Source organism: Paralichthys olivaceus, chromosome 21 (genome assembly GCF_024713975.1).
Source record: "Paralichthys olivaceus isolate ysfri-2021 chromosome 21, ASM2471397v2, whole genome shotgun sequence".
NCBI lineage: Eukaryota > Metazoa > Chordata > Actinopteri > Pleuronectiformes > Paralichthyidae > Paralichthys > Paralichthys olivaceus.
In genome coordinates this window covers 14,120,766-14,138,871 of record NC_091113.1, presented here as the reverse complement: position 1 = coordinate 14,138,871, position 18,106 = coordinate 14,120,766, and the positions used below count along the sequence as shown (strand labels likewise).

Genomic DNA, 18,106 nt, shown 5'->3' with positions numbered 1-18,106 from the left:
TTCCCTCTTGTATGTAAAATATAAAGATAGTTGGAATATCATCCACTGGACCCAGTTACATAACAGTTTGAATTTAATTTAATAAGGCGTCAGTACTGATTCAATATGTGCAGTTATGTCTGACGCTGTGGCCTCCTTGTGATGAAAACAATGGATTAAACATAAACTGTGCTTGTGTCAGACAGGTCTTTGTGGATTTCTGCAGCTGAGAGTTTATATAAACAGCATCGATTGAAGTACAGATAACAAGATAATCAGATATTTGATGAGACATTACGAAGGAGTCCTGGACTAACCCACACTCTCATTGTTTGTCACTTTCTGTACACTGTGACATCGGCCTTTCTCTCCTGCTGACACTTGCACTTTTGGATGCGATGGTGAAAGCTTTGTACATCATGATCTCTCTTTAAATATGTTTTTGTCTCCGATTACAGATCAGCTCCTGAATTTCATTACAACATAAACAAATGTTGGTCTTCAGCTACTTTCATCACGACATGCAATCACTACTGCAGCCCGATGCATTGTATTATCTGTGTGTGTTTGTGTGTACTGACAGGATACAGTATACTAGGATTATCACACGTAACACACAGAGAGAGAAAGTACTGGACGCTGTGGTGGGTTTGTCTCGGTGGAAAAGGTTGAGAGCAGGTGTGAGAAATGTGGATTAAAACTGATGATGATGAGAACACGGTGTCTGTTGGAGCTGCAGGGTGATAATATTCTGCCCTGTGCTGGTCTTATATGCAGCCCACAGACACAGGGGGGTATTTTTAGAGACTCTCACCATCTCTCCCCCAGGTGTTGAGGTAAATAAGATGAGGTATGTTAATATGAAAGTTTATACAGAAATACTATGATGATTTCCCTGAATTAGGGAAAGTTTGTTTCTGACTCTTGTTGGGACAATTTAAAGTCCTATTATAGGGACTTGTCTTCCTTATGATGACAAAAAGTAGGTCACAAAAACATAAACCATTAAGTTTTAAGGTGAAGGCATGGTTTTAAGCTTTGGGTTTAGTTTAGGTTAAGCAAGTAGTTACAATGGTGAAGGTTGAAGTGTGTGTGTGTGTGTGTGTGTGTGTGTGTGTGTGTGTGTGTGTGTGTGTGTGTGTGTGTGTGTGACCATTATACCAGATAACACTAATTTCATTCCCTTTCCTCTTTTAACCAACACATCAAAGTCTTCTGTCACTTGAGGCCTGTTTCTCTTTGAGCCATCTCTTCTTTTTATTTAATTATCTCTGGATCTGGCAGCCACAGACGCGGCCACACTGAAGATGTGTCACTTTTTTTTTTTTTTTTTTTTTTTGCATTCTGAAAGATTTTGAGGTCTTTCAAGACAAGAGAGCTGCAAAACATCAATGTTATATGTTGTAATATAGATGGTTCTGAATGATAAGCCAGTGTGTGGTTCACATTCTGCTGTAGTGCACATCACTAAGCATCAGTGTCTGTGAACTTCAGATATTTATGAAATAACCAGCAGGTTTGTGTGAAGGGGGGAAACATTATAGACACAACTTAAGAAATGAGAAGCACTGCAACCTTCATTATATTTTAAGTTTTTTATTGTATTGTAAGATTCTCTTTCTTTGCAAAAATTGACATTTGACAAATAAATATACATTCACATTAGAAAATAGTTCAGATAACAACAAAAACATTCAAGTGTACTTAGCAATTATAAAAAGTATAAGATGTAAACAACATTTTTTCTCCTCTACTATATTGACCCTCCTGAGCCAAAAGTCTCCTTTACTCTCTAAAAAGGCATGACGTCAACAAAACACACTTTTACGCACCGATGCGCGAGTCTCACAAGGTATGAAGCCACATGTGGATCTGACAGACAGAATAAGCTAACATTCTCATATGTCCCGTGGTTACGTGTTATGCGTATTTTTTAAGTGGTTTGCTGCGGACAGGCTGGTCCGCTCAGTGTCTCTGCGCCGGAGCGCGGCGCTGGCCGCGGCGTCTCCACACCTCCCGTGTCAGTTTGAGCGCAGCCGGGCGCACAGGTCGCTTCTCAAGCTGACGCACCGACTCTCCTTCTTCTTTCAAAGATCTGCGATGAGCTGCTGTCTCTCACTCTGCTTTTTAACTGATCACACATCTCTCTTTGTCTTTGCCTTGGCCGCCTCCTATCGCCTTCTCTTTAATGTACATGAGGTCGCTGTGCACGCTGGGTCTCCGCGCGCACGGGGTGACCACGCCGTACGCCTCTCCAGCGTCCTTCACCTTCTTGTTTTTCACGGACTTTCTGTGCAGCATGTCGCAGTACTGCACGGACACTTTCCGGTGCAGGTCGGGGCTCATTTCGTGAGGTAGCTTGGCCAAAGTAAACAGAGTCTGAAACATCTTATCCACGTTCTCGTTGCGCTTGGCGGAGATCTCGAAGTACGCGCACTTGTCGTCGCCGGCCATCAGCTGCTCTATCTCCTCCTGCTGCACCTCCCGGTAAAACTCTCGGTCGCCCTTGTTGCCGCAGATCACCAGAGGCACGTCGATGTTCTCCTTGATCTTGTTTTTCAGGCATGACTTGGTCTCGTAGATCTGCCGCTTGAGCCTCTGTACCTCCTGGAAGGACTCGCGGTTGTCCAGGCTGAAGACGAGGATGAACACGTCACCTGGAAGCACAGAGAGAAGGAGGGTTAGATACATTAAAGTATTTTCTAGCCGTGCAGTATTATGAGAACCTATGCATCCATGCGCTCAGGGCGCACAGTTTGCGCCAGGCAACATGTGTGCGTTTATGAAAAACCACATCACGGCTGCGCTCTAACCCTGAGTAACTGTCACCCTGCACAAACACAACAAAGCAGATGTGGATAAGTACCTGTCAGTATGGACAGTCTCCTCATGGCGGGGAAAGGGTGGTTCCCTGATGTATCCAGAATGTCCAGCTGGTACACGTCTCCCTTGATACTGTACAGTTTCCTGTGAAAGTCCTCGATGGTCGGCGTGTACTGCTCCTCGAACCTCCCGTTCAGGAACCGGGACACGATGGCCGTTTTCCCGACTTTGGTGGATCCTAAAATCACCATCCTGTAGCAGTTCTTCGCCGGGATGTCAAAATCGCTCTCGGATGGAGACATTTTCTTAATCATGGTTAAACCTGACTGCGGACTGCTCTCTCTGTGAAGCGCGTGTGTGCGTAAAGAGCGCTGGAGCAGCTGTTTCAGTCGGAGTCAGGGTTCTCGGTTGCTCTGCTGTGCGTTTCTGTCTGAGTTGCGGGCTGGAGACTTGTATTTAAGCGCAGGGCGGACTCCTCCTCCCCCTGCGCGTCACAGCTCACAGAGCTGGCGCCCGATGCTCCGCTGCGCGCCGGGAGAACATCGGACCCAACTCCCACCGGTGCGTCAGACTGTCATTTCCAACGAACACTGGACGCGATAGAGAGTTTGGAAACAGTGGGAAACAGACATGAACATTAATAAAATCTCATTAAAAGTATATTTTGTTCATGCATGGGATGAAACACGGCAGGTGACGCAATGACAAAAGGAAAAACAATTACTACCAGGGAACATAACCAAGTTAATAATCGACTCTTCTTCCGGCGTTTAGCCCGGTTGTGAAAACTGTGCTGAACACAAAGATGAACTGTATGTTCCCAAATAATATCACAGCTGGACAGATGTGACAGAGCAAATATGTTGTGAGGCACAACTGGATCTGTCTGAATATATAGACTACACATGTGTTTATATATATATACACACATATACACTTCTGCCACTGTTTTTGTTTGTGCTTCTCTCTCTTATACAACAGGTCATTCGTTAATATAGTCAGTGAGTGCTGCAGCTTCTTCATGTCGGCAGCAGGAAGGGGCTGAGGATGGAGATGCTGCAGTACGCAGGGTGACCAAAAGGTGGCACTCGGGGTACAATTAATTGTCCAGACACCAGTTCCCTAAGAGAAAGGCCTCTCCACCTTGCTATGGAGGGGCTGTGTGTTTGTGTGGTGGTGGGGGGGCGGCAAGAGGTCATGGGAGTTAATGGTTGTTTATCTGTAATGAACATAAAGGAATCAGACACAGACGTATTTCCCGGTAGGGATTGATGGCCTTGATCTTTGGGATGGGGTGAGTGAGTAGGTACTCTCTTTTTTTCCTGATTTTTTTTCTCAGTGTTTTCTGTTTTTATATTTCATCTGTTACTTTATTAATTGTATATTTTTGTGTATTATTTATATTTTATAATATGAACACAGAGGAGGTCAGCATGTTGATGCTATCCATCCTTTGGCTCATCTTAGATTTTCCTGTGTTTTCAAGTCGGCTCACCATTACCCAGGGTAGATCACCATGGTAACCCACATGGCACAGCTGCAGAGGATCAGATCCAAACCTGTCAACATCCCGGGCACTGACCAAGCAGTTCACACAAACATGAGTCATCTTTTTCTACAGGAACAAAAGCACTTGACGAAACATTCTCATAAATCACTTGAACTGTTTTACACTGAAATGTTGATGAACAAACTTTGATGATTTATTGGTGAGTTTCTTTCATCCCAGCTTCGATTCTCGACAATCCCGATTTGTTTATGCTGCTACTAAATCTCTGTAGCTCTAGAGATAAGACAAAAACACTTTGTGAGCACAATGAGCTTTTTCTAAACATCTTTTTCAATCAGAAAGACCCTGTCCTGCATGAACTGCTTCTCCCCAGCACAAATGTACGTTAGTCGAATGATCCCCAAACAGCCAGTGATGCTGACACATGAATGGAGCAGCTGATGTTGATGAGCCAGTGCAGGCCAACTTCAGACTGTGAGACAACAGGACCCTGACCTCAGACTCCTTCATACGAGCGAGAGCCACGAGACATCCTCGTGTCTCATTGTTAATTTTGTGTCTCATTGTGGTAATTTTGTGTCTCATTGTGTTTTTATGGTTTCTTTGAAGTTGTGTTGTGTGTCATCGTGGTTGTTAAGTCACTCTCTGTGTCTCGTGATGGCCTTTTTTGTCTCTTTGAGGTTGTTTGGTGTGTCTGTGCTTGTTTGTGTCTCTTTGCAGTTGTGTTGTGTCTCTTTTTAAGTAACTTTGTGTCTGGTTGTGGTTGCAAGATGAAATTGTGGTTGGTGGTTTTTCAAATTAAATGAATAAAGCCTCTGGTCAAGGAACTCTATCTAGTTGGTCTGTTCATTTATCCATTCATGGTACTTCACTAATACCATTTCATGTTCCCTCATTCATACTTGACTAGATGTCAGAATATAATATATTTTGTGCTGAATGTATTTATCAGCTATATTTACGAGTTACATTTCAGATTAAGATTATGAAGTTATGAACATGTGAACCCAGTCCTTTTATTGCCAAAGAAAACTCCCTGTGTAAGTGTGACTGTCCCCTGAGCCTTTAAACTCAGGCTTAATAAGTAAGCATATTGTCCGTGTTAATGTAAAGTTGGTTAAGCTACTGCAAACTGTGCGTCACAAGGTCAGTGAACACCACTGCTCAGCCAGCGCAAAACTCCTGTAAAATGTTTTTCCTGAGGCTTCTTCCTCTGATAAACAGGATTTGACAAGAATTACTCTGACTGTCTGTGTCCCATGAACTGATCACCTGAATGTTTCTTTGTCCAAGTTGGGTCTACCAAGTCTTTCAAATACATGCGTGTAGGTCAGTGCACAGGAATAATGTGTTCTGTGTGAGTAATAAACTGAAATAAACAGTAACTTTAATTGCATTGGATTTGGCTGCAACACTTTTTACCCCTGAAACTCCAAAAGTGTCTTGTGGACTCAAACAACTGGTGAGTAGATAATGAGTGAGAAAATGAATAAGTGTAAGTGTAGTCGGATTTTCTCTACACCGTGGTTCTCCTTTCCTTACTCCTTACGGTTTCTCCTTCTCATCTTTCGTTGACCTTGTGACGTTTTCAATCAGGGTCAAGGAGCAGTGGCTTATTTGGACTTTCTGAACTCATCCCATGAGTGACAGTGTCTGAGTTGAGTGTGAACTTCTCCTTCCCTACGCCATCTCAACTGCTCAGTGGCTGAAGTTCCGCTCCTTCAATTGGTCTCAGGACTGGACACTGTGGACGTTGTCAGACATATATCATTGTTATTGGCGTCTGGACCAAACTGAGTGAGCCCAAGAACAAATTCTCAGGCCTCATGTTCTCTGAAAGACTTAATATGTAACAATTCTTCCTGATTCTTTATATGTTTTGTTGACTTGTGTACTTACATTATCCAAACCGCTTTTTGGTTTCCTTTTAACTGCATCATATTCACTTTACCTGTGTCTCTAATGACTTGGAGAAAGGTGAAAAGAAAAACACACTGTCAGCAGGTTATGAGCCAGTCGGCTGTTTTTTCCTTTGACTATTGAATTGGTCATTAGTAATGGATCATGATTGTTCATTGATGTTTGCTGCACATTCTGGAGGATTATAGTGACCCTAGATGATTATGGTGGTATACTAGTTTATAGTAATGAAAGCTGTAAATGTTCCATCCTGTACTGTAAAACTTTAAAGCCTTCTACAGAATGATCCCTCATATGTGATTGCAGAATGCATGCATATAAACTAAGATTTTACGTGGGGTGAAAGGAGTGCTTGTAGTGGAGAGGGTAGCGACACGACTTCTCAGTCGCTCGTGTAAATACTGTTGAGTGCTCTTGTGCCACTCAGCCGTTTGTCTCTGAAATCAATCAGGTGGAACAAGTGTTTGAGGCTGTTTGCCTTGTTCTCGTTGCTAATGCAAATTACTGCTCGCTGCAGGAGAGAAGGGTTTACGCTGCTGTTCTTGTTCTCATTTTATTTTACACAAGTGCGACAAAAACCAAGCCTGATGCCTCACTATGGAGAATATGAACTAAGAGAGAAGAGTAGATGTCATTCATCATCATTTGTTTATTTGTTACTTAATAAAGAAATAATCATGATGCTAAGTTTTGTAAATTAGACAGATGGGTGAGGTTCACTTGATTTTACTGGGCCCTTCTTTCATAAGGCATAAACTGTGACACAAATCATGAGCTTGGGCTGTCACTTTTCTACAAATCAAGTTTGAACCAATTTAACATAACATGCATTCAGTCAGGAACACTTTGTCTGGATTTACCCATTTACTGCACAATGGGAATACAATTATGAATGACGCTGAAGGCTCCATTCTTTGGATGTTCCCTGGATTAAAGATAGAACAGGGACATTTTTTTAAGAGGAATATCGTTTACAAAAACCATGTTTGGGCTCGGTGGTAAAAAGTGGAGGCTGGGGTAGTGGAGGCAAGTTGCCGGCAGCAGGACGTGGGTGGCGGTGTAGCTGAGGAGGGTGAGGTCGTATTTAAAGGGACCCCTTTGGTGAGAATGGGTTGTGATGGGTGGTGGGTGACTGACGAGCCTCACATATGTTTGTTACTTAGCCGTCTATGGAGCAGACACCAGTATACTTCCACAAGCTGCTACTCAAATGGTTAGGTGTCGTATTTGTCTGCTCACAATGGCTTTGCCTTCATTTTCGTGACAAAAGGGTCTTAGGTACAAAGGGTCCCTAAGAAGCGGCCTGCATGGGCCATTGGTCTACAGAGAATTTCCGTGATATGCTTTACGAGCTTGTCTCACACAAATACCGCTGTTGCTTAACAACAGAGCAGCAGTTGTTCACAACGAGAAAGTTTTATTGCCCCTTGGTTTTTTAACATGTGTACCATGATACTAACAGTTAAGTTTATGCATTGGATGTTCTGGTCTCATCTCTTGAAGCAGTCATTATCTCTTTGAAAAAACAGTTTGTCATCACAGTACAATGAAACCTGGGATAGGTTGTTGGCTGCATTTGAAGGAGCCTTCAAACTAGGACAGCCTTGTTGCGACACTGTGACCCAATCAGTCTTCAAATGCAGTCTATGGGGGAGCCCCCAAACCCTGAATGGGACACAGCGGTACTCACAGACGGGTACAAAAATAGCCTGCACTCAACCCGAAATTCAAACTGAATATTTAATAGACAAGAGAGATGTCTTTCTCCAAGTGGTGTTTCGTCACCCTGTTTTGAGCAACCCTTAGGATTCAAGGTCCATAATGTGAGGGAATAAATGGATAGACCTTACAGTGAGATTTTATTTATCATGCAACAGTGTAAATGTTGGCCAATTGGATTCAAGAAATGTTTAACAATAATTCAGTTACAAAATCCACCCAGCAGAAGACACTGCCAAGTTTTATGTCAACTGTTAAATGTTTAGATTAAATAAATAAGAAAAGAATATAGCACCAGTTTATATATTAAAAAAAAGTCAGTGGGTCATCAGAGTCTATAGTACTCATCCTCTGAATATATCATCAACCAACATTGCAATTTGCACTGCTGCTATACTGGCATGAATAATAAAGAAGTATATGGTTGGATTGATAGGCAGAACAAGATCTCACACCTCATGTTCTCTTAAAGACTTAATATCACAATTCCTGATTATTCTTTATATATTTTGTAGAATTGTGTACTTACACTATCCACATGCTTCAACCAATGTTCAAACCCAGAGAAATCCTCAATTTTTTAAAGGTTGTTTAATTTTGGTTGCTCTGATTTTAACTGCATTTTACTCTCTTTACCTGTGGTTTCTGCCTGTCTCTAATGACTTTCAGACAGAATGGTGAAAAGAAAAACACTGACAGCAGGTTATTAGCCAGTCGGCTGTTTTTTCCTTTCACTCTATTGAACTGGTCATTAGTAACAGATCATGATTGTTCATTGATCTTTGCTGCACATTCTGGGGGATTAAAGTGACCCTAGATGATTATGGTGGTGAAGAAAAAAAAAATCCCTTGATCCCACGCCGCTTCCTGTCATCAATTGGGTCTTTTGTTGTTTTGATTGAGAGACCCCTAGTGAGTGAAGTTACATATTGTTGGTTTAATAAAATTACCTAATGATCGAAAATGAATGTGACCTCATACTGCTTGCTGCTGAAACTTTTATTCCACAAAATCTTCCCATCAATACACAGTACATCACCAGGCAATGTGTCTTGTTGAGTTCAGAAAGGTTTGCATAGGTACAAAGTATAAAGCTATCACTGGTGTAGGTCTTTTGTCATTTGAAAGGATTCACGTCATACGTCATGACATTATCAAGTCTATTCCATTTATACAGTGACAAGGAACACGTAGAAACCTCGAGCAGAACGAATAATGAGTTACACTGTGTTCTAATTAACATTGAACTACATTAAATCATGTAGTTACAACAAAAAAGTAAAACAATACATTGTATAATTAACACCAGAATTACCATTTTAGAGTTATTGAAAACTTCATGATCTTCAACTCTTTATTTTTTGTTTTTACTCACACCAGTTGATCCAGGATGATGTCATTTTCAAAAATATGAAATCTTGCACATGTTGTATATAAATGTCGTCATCATGTTGTGTCTAAAGGACAAACTGCGGCAGTGTAATTCAGTGGTTTTTAAACCATGGTCCCTTGTGGGGTCTGACGCAGGAGGGTTGGCAGATCATTTTGTTAGAATGGCGAATGGAGGTTGCATGCCTCATGCATGGTGGGTTTGGAAAGCCCTGCTGTAATTGATTGAGAACTTGTGGCAATATTGTAAAAAATAACAGTGCAAGTCAAAATGCTCTTTGTGTCCACATAGTAAAACATCTGGAAAGGATACTTCACAGATTCACAGACGTAGTTCACATCACTGGGTCACTCACATGTACAGAACATCATTTATTTTTTCCCTAAAGAAGTAAGTGAACAGTAAAAAGTTACAGTAGAACATAATGTCAAGGACTGATGTGTTTCAATGATTCCACCTGTCAGCTACTGTGGTGGAGGTGGGTTGAAGGTCAAGTCCAACTGTGCCAGTGACTCTAAATAAGTATCGTCTCTGTTAAGGTGGAGTGGTTCCAATATTCTGTTCCAGAGCTTATTCAGAATTATTTAGGTTTTTGTTATGTTATAATTGCTGTGCACAGTAGAGCTTTTAAAGACAGTTGAGAGCTGAGAGTTTACACTGAACTGGACAGAGCTGTGGTGGGAACTTTGTCTTTGTATCCACGTTGGAGGGGGACTGGTGAGCGAGGCTGCTGGGAAGTCTGTCGCTTGCTCTGTCCCCGTGACAGGATGGGAATCCTCGACAGGAAGTGTCTGCGAGGCGATTATTCATGCTTGCGGCGCTGACTCCTCTCCTGATAGATCTGCTCGGTGAATGGTCTGTAAATACAGAAAGACAAACATGTACTGGGACTATAAATCAAAGACTGGATCTCCGCACCACTCTGTGCCAGGAACGTGTGTGTGTTAGACCGTGAAGCAGTTTGTTCTTTGTGTGTGTGTGTGTTTATATATGACAGGAAGATGCCACATGTTCCTTCACTCTGTTGCACTCGAGTGCACGTACACTTTTGCACAACTGATTCCTGTATCAAACAACCAGCTCTGCTCCTGAGGTGTGTTCAAGGAAATCTGGAAGATTGCAACCAGCATTTGCTCAGCCCATTCCAAACAAGCAATGCACTAGTAGAACTAATGAGAATCAAACCTGAAATTAAATAAATAATAAAACTTGAAGGGTGGTGGAGCGCATACCTCTGAGAAAAAAGCGTAACCTCCTCTTTACTCGAGGTAATAAAAGTAAATGTGGTAAGGACCTCCATGTAACAGTCACATACTGATATTTGCTCCATCTTTGTCTACTTAGACAACAGACACTGTCTGCAGGAGGTTTCAGAAATCTGGATAATGTATGAAGGTTTTCTGATGTTCCATTTTCCGTCCTAAATATAATAAACACAGCAGAAGAATATGACAAGACACACATCAGAAGACTTAAGTTGAATTAAAAGTTTATTAAATATAAACTAGAAGGATGTTCTGAGAGTGCATATCTCCTTCAAGGCTAATGCCATATCAAGGCCATTAATTAAAGACTATGTGGCAGCCCACCATATTTTCGAATTAGTCTTGCCACAGTTTATAATGAACCAAAATAAATGTTTACACTTTTCATATTAACGTACGTGATCTCTCCCTCTGTGCAGTGCTCTGTTGCTGCATTGTATAGTTGTGTGCAGTGCTATTTGCTGTATGCTCGCTTGCGCTGTTGTCTATAAAGTTTTTACCAACCACGCAGAAAGTCAGATTTCATATCTGTATCTGCAAGTGTAATACAATGCAGTTCTTTCTGATTCTTTTGATTGTAAGTTCTTCCTTTGGCCATAAAGTTTCATGGAAATTGGTCAAGGAGTAAAACTGGAAAAAAAAAAGTTGGGATGCATTTTCGGAAATGACTCAACACCTATTTCCATTCACTGCTTGGTTCCTGCATCCATCCCTCTGGTGACTTTATCCATTCCAGTCACCATGTGAGGTGATATCCGACTGCAGGCCTTGCTATCTTCGCATAGTTTAACTAAATGAGATCATTCAGAATCTTTGCCAGAGGCACAGACCAATATAGCTGATGAATCGTTTCCCAGTCGCAGCGTGTGGTAAAATATGGCACCTGCCTTTCCTTCAATTCACAGGTTCGGGCTAAATGACACAATTGTGGATCGGCGCTGCTGGAGATCTCCCCAGTGACACGTACACCTGTGCGCTCATTCACAGGGTGTGTGTTAATATGTGACATTTGCAGAAGAGCATGCTCATGACACCACCGGGGCCCACCTCATTTTCCTTTTCAGGAATATTGCCTTTTTTTCCCCTCCATCCACTCATGTGGCTTTTACTCTGAAAGAGTTGACTACACAAAGGTCGCTGAACCTTGATCCACCTGGGTTATTTAAGTAGCAGCTGAAATATTGGTGAGAAGATTTGGATAAAATAACCTTCAGAGTCCACATGAAGAAGAATAAAAAAAGGGTCTTGTCACAATTTCCTGATTGACCCTCAGATTGCTGAAGAATAATTTTCCCTGTGACTGCATGTGTCTTTTCTTTGGTTAGTATTTTTTAAATTTAGGTCATTCATCTTGTGACTTAATGAATTTGTCATTTTCTATCATTTGACTTAATGCTACTAGTCAGGATGTGTTCTTGTGATGGAGCTCTCAACAATAATAAGGTAGTTGAGAAGATAATAATCAAGGAACGAGCCACGTGAATTTATAGCCGGCACATGTTAATCAACAGCTCATTTGCTGCCATGTGACAGTTTTCTCACATATGTAACGCAAAAGTTGCACATGTACATACACACATGTACATACACACACGTACATACACACACGCACACACACACGATGAGTAAGTGCTCACACCGGCTGCTTCTATGCCGAGCTCTGTCTCATTTCTCGGTGGCTTATGCGGTAGCAGCATGTTTGTGTATTTTTCTGTGTGTATGTGAGTATGTGTACTTCAGACAGATGTCCAGAAGTAGGTCAACCATTTATTTGGGGGGGGGATCTTATTTTGTTTTTGTCCTGCAGGAGGACGAGGGAATTTTTTTTTGTGCAAATGAACCAACAAAGCTTTTAATATATGATATAAAGGAAAAAGAACAAAGAAGACAGACCGCCTGTTTTAAACCTTCTTTTTGTCCATCTCCCAACTTGCGGAACAAAATGAATGTAGTCCTGAATAAATGGAGATGACATTGGAGTAGAAAACACAAAAGAGGAGTAAGAAGGACGTTGGGGTGTGTGGAACATCATTGTCCTACCCAGGGGGCCTTGTTAACTTGCACTTGAGTGACACGTCCCCATTTACCTGCGTAGATAGTTGACCTGCAAACCGACTGTGTCTCAGCCACAACAGAACTATGAATGGATAAGCTCTCATTTTAATCTCAGGATGGTTATTTAATATAGTGTGAATCAGTTCCACTCAGTCACTTCACCCATTATTAGGCCACGACTATGGATTTCCATGAAATTTGGTGGAAGGATGGGACAACAACCCCTGGGTGTTTTCTTTACATTTTCACCAATTCAGTTTTCAGTAATTAAATCAGCAAATGATGGATCATGATGAAAAAAGGACATTTACTTGATTGGATGTAAGGGAACTATTGGACTTTGGGGGAGGTTTTTATTCCAATGAGTGCTGTGCTAGTTTTTCTTGAAAGAAGAGACTAGTAAAATAGAAAAGTCGACATACACGTAGCTGTTATGTGTAACAAATTTAAAGAAAGGCTTACCCCTCAAATCTTAATGCCACCTTGTACACCACAGCTACTATGGCAGTCAGGACAAGTCCAACAGGACTGGCACCACTGGAGAGACAAAAAAAGAACAGAGGAAGGAACATGCATTATACATTTTGTGAATATGTAGACCACTCCACAATAAAGACCCCACTTCGGGCCGTGTCTCAAACAGACATGAAGTGCGTTGTGAAATATATGATGTGGGGGCAACAGAACATAGATTACATTGAGCTTGGATTCAAATTAAAAATTAATTGTCCGTTTTTTTCTCCTTTATCCACTGATTCAAATGAGTAAATCTAATTATAAGAGAAGGGAGTGGCAGTGGAATAAATTATTCTTTGATAATAGTCAGCAAAGTCTAATTAATTAATAGGGAATTTGAAATAGTCATTTTAAAATGACTAAGATATTAAACTGTTTTCAAATATGTTTCACCCTGTAGTTGAATCCATGTGTAGAAAAATACACACACAACATACTGACCTACATATACCTGACTAGAATGTGGCACAGTGACACAGATTTTATTAAAGGTTCAGTGTGTGAGGTGAAAGGGATCTATTGGCAGAATATAAAAGTGTAGTACTCTTGTTTTCTTTACCCTAGAATGGACTTTATATATTTAAATACTTACATTTACATCAGAAGCAGGGTCCCCTCTAAGGAGGCAGCCTTGTTTTTTTACAGAAGCCCAAACTTAACACCTTTTGAGTTTTTATGACGAAGGCTACCATTAGGTTCACATTTGGAAGGGGGGAGAGGTGAGGGGTGTTCAGCTGCAATATGTAGATTAACTACTAGATATCACTAAATTCTACACACTGAACCATTAAGGGAAAAAAACCCGCACTTGAATAATGAAGCATGCTTTGAATTGCATGACGGAGGTAACGCAGTGAACATTATTAGATAAAAAACCTGCGAGTGCTGCTCTAAAATCCCTCTTCAAGTAGTGCAGCGGAGGGAGTAACAACAGGCTTTTAATTGTATTCACAGGAGATTGACTCCACATTTTCAACATACATTCTGTGGGTGACGGGTCTAATTTCTGGCCCCACCACTTTTTAAAGCTTGCTACAGCACATTGTAGGGCATCAAAATAAGACTGGATGATGAGGCTTACAAAACTGTCGTCCCTGACCTAGTTAAGAAAACTGTAATGGAGGAAGCAGGATACAGAGAAAAAAAAGATTCTCTAAGGTTCAATGACATTTGATGAACATGTATTGTAAATATATGTTTTATAGGTTGCATGTAAATTTCGTGGGGGTATTTTGAACTGGTACAGAAATCCAAGGTCGAGCATGACACACCGACTGTGGTGATGCCTTGGTCTTTTACCGACCTACTCATTATAACACATGTTGACCAAGATGATCAGTGAGACCACTGAGTTTAATTTAGTTCGTAAACCTACATCTACTTATAAATCCTCTTATAAGGTTCAGTTTGTAGGTGTTTAGTGGAGGTGGGGACATTTCTCGATTCTTAAAGGCATCGCGATGCGGACGTGGACGACTCGGCATCGATGCAGAGACAGAACATAATCGATTCATGTTTTTCAGCTTTGTCATTGTTTTAGCAATGTCCTGCCGGTGCACAATCACAACCAGCACTGCTTCAGGATCAGGACAGACGCTCATTAAAGGGCCGGTCGTCTGTGTCAGAGTCTCTGTCGGAGACCGCTTCCTCCTCACTCCTCTGCTCTGATTATTAGGACACGTACAGGACTGACGTTTAATTTGTTTGTTTGATTCCCTCTAGAGTTTATGAGACACATGTCGAAACCTGCGACACAACATGAGACATGACGCACGGTCAGGACATCAGGGTTAAAGTGAAGGAACGAGTGAAGGAACAGGGGGCACCATGATACAGTAAAGGCTATAATCAGAGTTCTTGTTGTCTTTCTGAGCCTAAAGTGCAGCACACAGGTCTAAAGTGAATGAATCTGAAATCAGTGTGGAGTGCACTGACCACTCTCATGCACTTACTGCTGGTGTCTGATTTTTAACCTTTGTCTATGTTTAGTTTTAACTAAGCAAGGGGCGGCATGGAGATGTCATCAGATAATAAACCAAAGTATATCATGTGACCAATGATGGAGGCTAAGACTTATTCGAATTCATCCTGTGGGGAACAAACCAAATACCATTTATGCAATCCATCTAACAGCTGCTGACACATTTTAAATCAAAAACTCAAATCGTGATACCTCATCAGGGGACCATGTGAATAACATATAATGACCATGTGAATAACATATAATCAGCCCCTCAGTGTAACTCGTGGCTCCTTTATGCCTCGTTTTAAGAAAAGTCCTAGTTCTGCCACGGCCTTGTTTGTTTGTTAGCCTGGAATTGTGACTTAAAATAAACCTGATCTGTGACTTAACACTTCACAACCCATCAACCTGGTCAAGAAACAACATGAAGTCACGAAAGGTTTAGGCGCCACGTGGTTTCCAACAAAATGACTTCTTTCAATTCGCTTAACTGCCTTTGACCTCTCTGGAGATCAATAGAGCAACACATAGAAACAGGGCTGCAGCACAGATTTACAATTCCAGGTCAGTAGTCTTTCTTCTAATTTGTTTACTTCATTGCATTTTACATTTGGTAAATGTGCCTTTGCAATGTGAAAGGTTCCACCACTTACCATCAGTACATGCTGGGTGTTCCTCGAACACATCTCCCTCTATAATATTTTATACTTTTACTCCCCAAATAGGGGCTCCCATCTATTTCAGTCCACAGTGCAGTGGATGTTGATGGCAGGAAGATGGGAGCCCAATCGTTGAGCCTTCGAGCAGCTTTCTCATGACTTAGGATTTCTGTGTCAAGCGCAGTAACAGCTGTGATTACAGTCAGTTCACAGCTTTCCTCGGCTGCAGATCTGACACACGATGCTGGCTTCGGCGAGACCCGCTCACCGTGACACGTACGTAAATCTGACACGATGATGAGTCAGTACACCTTGTGTGGTAATCTATATTTGCCAGTGACCCACATTTACAAACTACAAATGACAACACCAAAATTGGTCAGGCGTGGGTGACTTGTTCGTGGTTAAACTGGAACATTATCCGCATTTATCAGAAAAGCACAGCGCTCCTGTGAACTAGGACTGAAAGCCAGTTTTTAACTCTCCTCTTTTTTCGGACTCTGTTTGTCCTTGGCTTCAACAGGAAGAAGAGTATTTCTTTAAAGAATTCCCTGACACAGATTTTTTTTTTTATGTCAAGGGACTGTTTTTGTCAAACCATTTGTTAAGATATGATGATCCATCAACTGGACATGTGTCAATTTATTAGAATAATGATATTATTTTCAGTTTTGTGTATCTGTCCAGCTCACACGTTTCTCAGTCTGTATGCTGATATCAAATCTGTATCTGCAATCTATGTCTATGCACATGAATATGTGTGTTTCCAGTGTGGAGCATAAAAGGTTTGGACAAAGACGTGGGGGAAAAAAATCATATTTATTTGTTCAGTCAGTTTTAAGCTTTCAGCATGTGCTGCTGCCCCCTGGGGGCAAAGTAAGGCCCTGTTCCAGTTCTTCTACCTTGGTCCTACCCACGCCTAACGGAGCCAAAGGGAGAGGGCTAGAAAATGTTCCCCTAAGGAGTAGGACACAACTTGGTTCATCATCAGCAGCCAACCAACTTTATTACAGTGACAAACAATATCAACTAATGTTATTAACAACCATTATCAACCAACATTATAATGGTGAGACACCTGACCACTGCAGGACAGACTGGACAGATTGATCTAATGATCAATACACAGTCAGTCAGTGTGTTTATCAGTTATTTAATAATTTTACTTCAGTCCTGTCCATAGAAACTTCTGCCCTGTACTGAAAACTTTGTAACACTTTTTCGAATTTCATATACAGGACACGGGTGTAACAAACTGTTTGCGTGGCTCATTTATGTTCTGTTTGAGTTTATGTTAGTGCCCGTTCTTCAATAAAGATGCTGAAAAGCAAATGGGTTGTCTCTGGCTGTTGTTGGAGACCCCGGTGGCAACACAAACGTTTATCGTTACTCTCACTCAAGACTTTTTACATGAATAGTGATTTTCCTGAAATGCTTGTCGCAGTCATTCAGTTACATGTTTATATTCTGCTGGATTTAAAAAAAAGATTCATGGTTATTTTGCAAGACATCATACTTACATTTTACCCGCAGCTATAGGGGCCCTGAATGCACTATGTTGAAGGGGTGTTTAAAGGGCTAAATGGCCACTACCCCGAGATCACACTAGGAAATAGGACAACACTTCACGGCCAGGAATAGGAAGATGGATGTGTGCAAACTATGGCAACTACGGGGAAATAGAATTATATTCATTCACTGCTGAAGACTTTAAAAGGTTTAGCAGTCATATGCATCCATATGTCACTGTGAGTGACACATTTGTACATGGCAACACAGTGAAAATGGACCACTTTTCCATGTGCGTCATTATTCTTACATGATTTTCGGGAATATGTGGGTCATATGCTTTTCTCTTCAACCCTGGAGAAGCACCAATGGAGTTCATACATACTGATCGAGAAACTCAATATAAGGGAAGAGCTCTCCATTCTTCCAACCATTAAACAGTTTTACATGCTCACTTGTGTAGCACTTTAAAAATCATGACAGCAGCTCTATTCATTATGTTGTCTCGTTGTGTGTGTGTGTGTGTGTGTGTTTTCAATGCTTAATAATTTGGTTATTAAATATTAATTCAAATATAATGTCAACTAAAAAGGCATTCATTAGAACATAGTCCCCTTAAATTCAATCAAGCCGCATCAAAATGCACGTACCCGTAGTTCAGTTCCCTAATTTATTCATCAAGATCCATAGATTACTCTCTGGGCAATCAGGGAAAATGAACCTTAAAACCTTAAAAACCTTAACAATCAATAGTTTGTTGTTACAGTTTCCTGCTAATCATCACTTTAGACCAGGATA

At 41.2% G+C, this 18,106-nt stretch overlaps 2 protein-coding genes across 2 annotated transcripts in view; both read right to left on the bottom strand.

The window, feature by feature from the left end:
- Positions 1–1,559: 1,559 nt before the first annotated feature.
- Positions 1,560–3,248, bottom strand: LOC109626644 (dexamethasone-induced Ras-related protein 1-like). Its single transcript, XM_020082748.2, has 2 exons — positions 2,846–3,248; positions 1,560–2,636 (listed from the first exon to the last, which is right to left on the bottom strand). The coding sequence occupies exons 1-2, from the start codon at positions 3,114–3,116 to the stop codon at positions 2,107–2,109; spliced, it is 801 nt and encodes a 266-aa protein (XP_019938307.1). The 5' UTR covers positions 3,117–3,248; the 3' UTR covers positions 1,560–2,106.
- Positions 3,249–8,935: 5,687 nt separating this feature from the next.
- pemt (phosphatidylethanolamine N-methyltransferase) overlaps positions 8,936–18,106 on the bottom strand; it is a 51,819-nt gene continuing 42,648 nt past the window's right edge. The window contains exons 6-7 of the mRNA XM_020082733.2: positions 13,124–13,198; positions 8,936–10,198 (exon numbers count right to left, since the gene is read on the bottom strand). Coding sequence (XP_019938292.2) covers positions 10,144–10,198; positions 13,124–13,198 — 130 coding nt within the window. The 3' untranslated portion in view covers positions 8,936–10,143. The remainder of the gene's footprint in view (positions 10,199–13,123; positions 13,199–18,106) is intronic.

Bases quoted from the DNA above. Each gene is read 5' to 3' on its own strand.
- LOC109626644 (XM_020082748.2), bottom strand. From the start codon at position 3,116: ATGATTAAGAAAATGTCTCCATCCGAGAGCGATTTTGACATCCCGGCG. The intron at 2,637-2,845 runs GTACTTATCCAC...CTGTGCTTCCAG, and splicing joins GAGACTGTCCATACTGACAG to GTGACGTGTTCATCCTCGTC.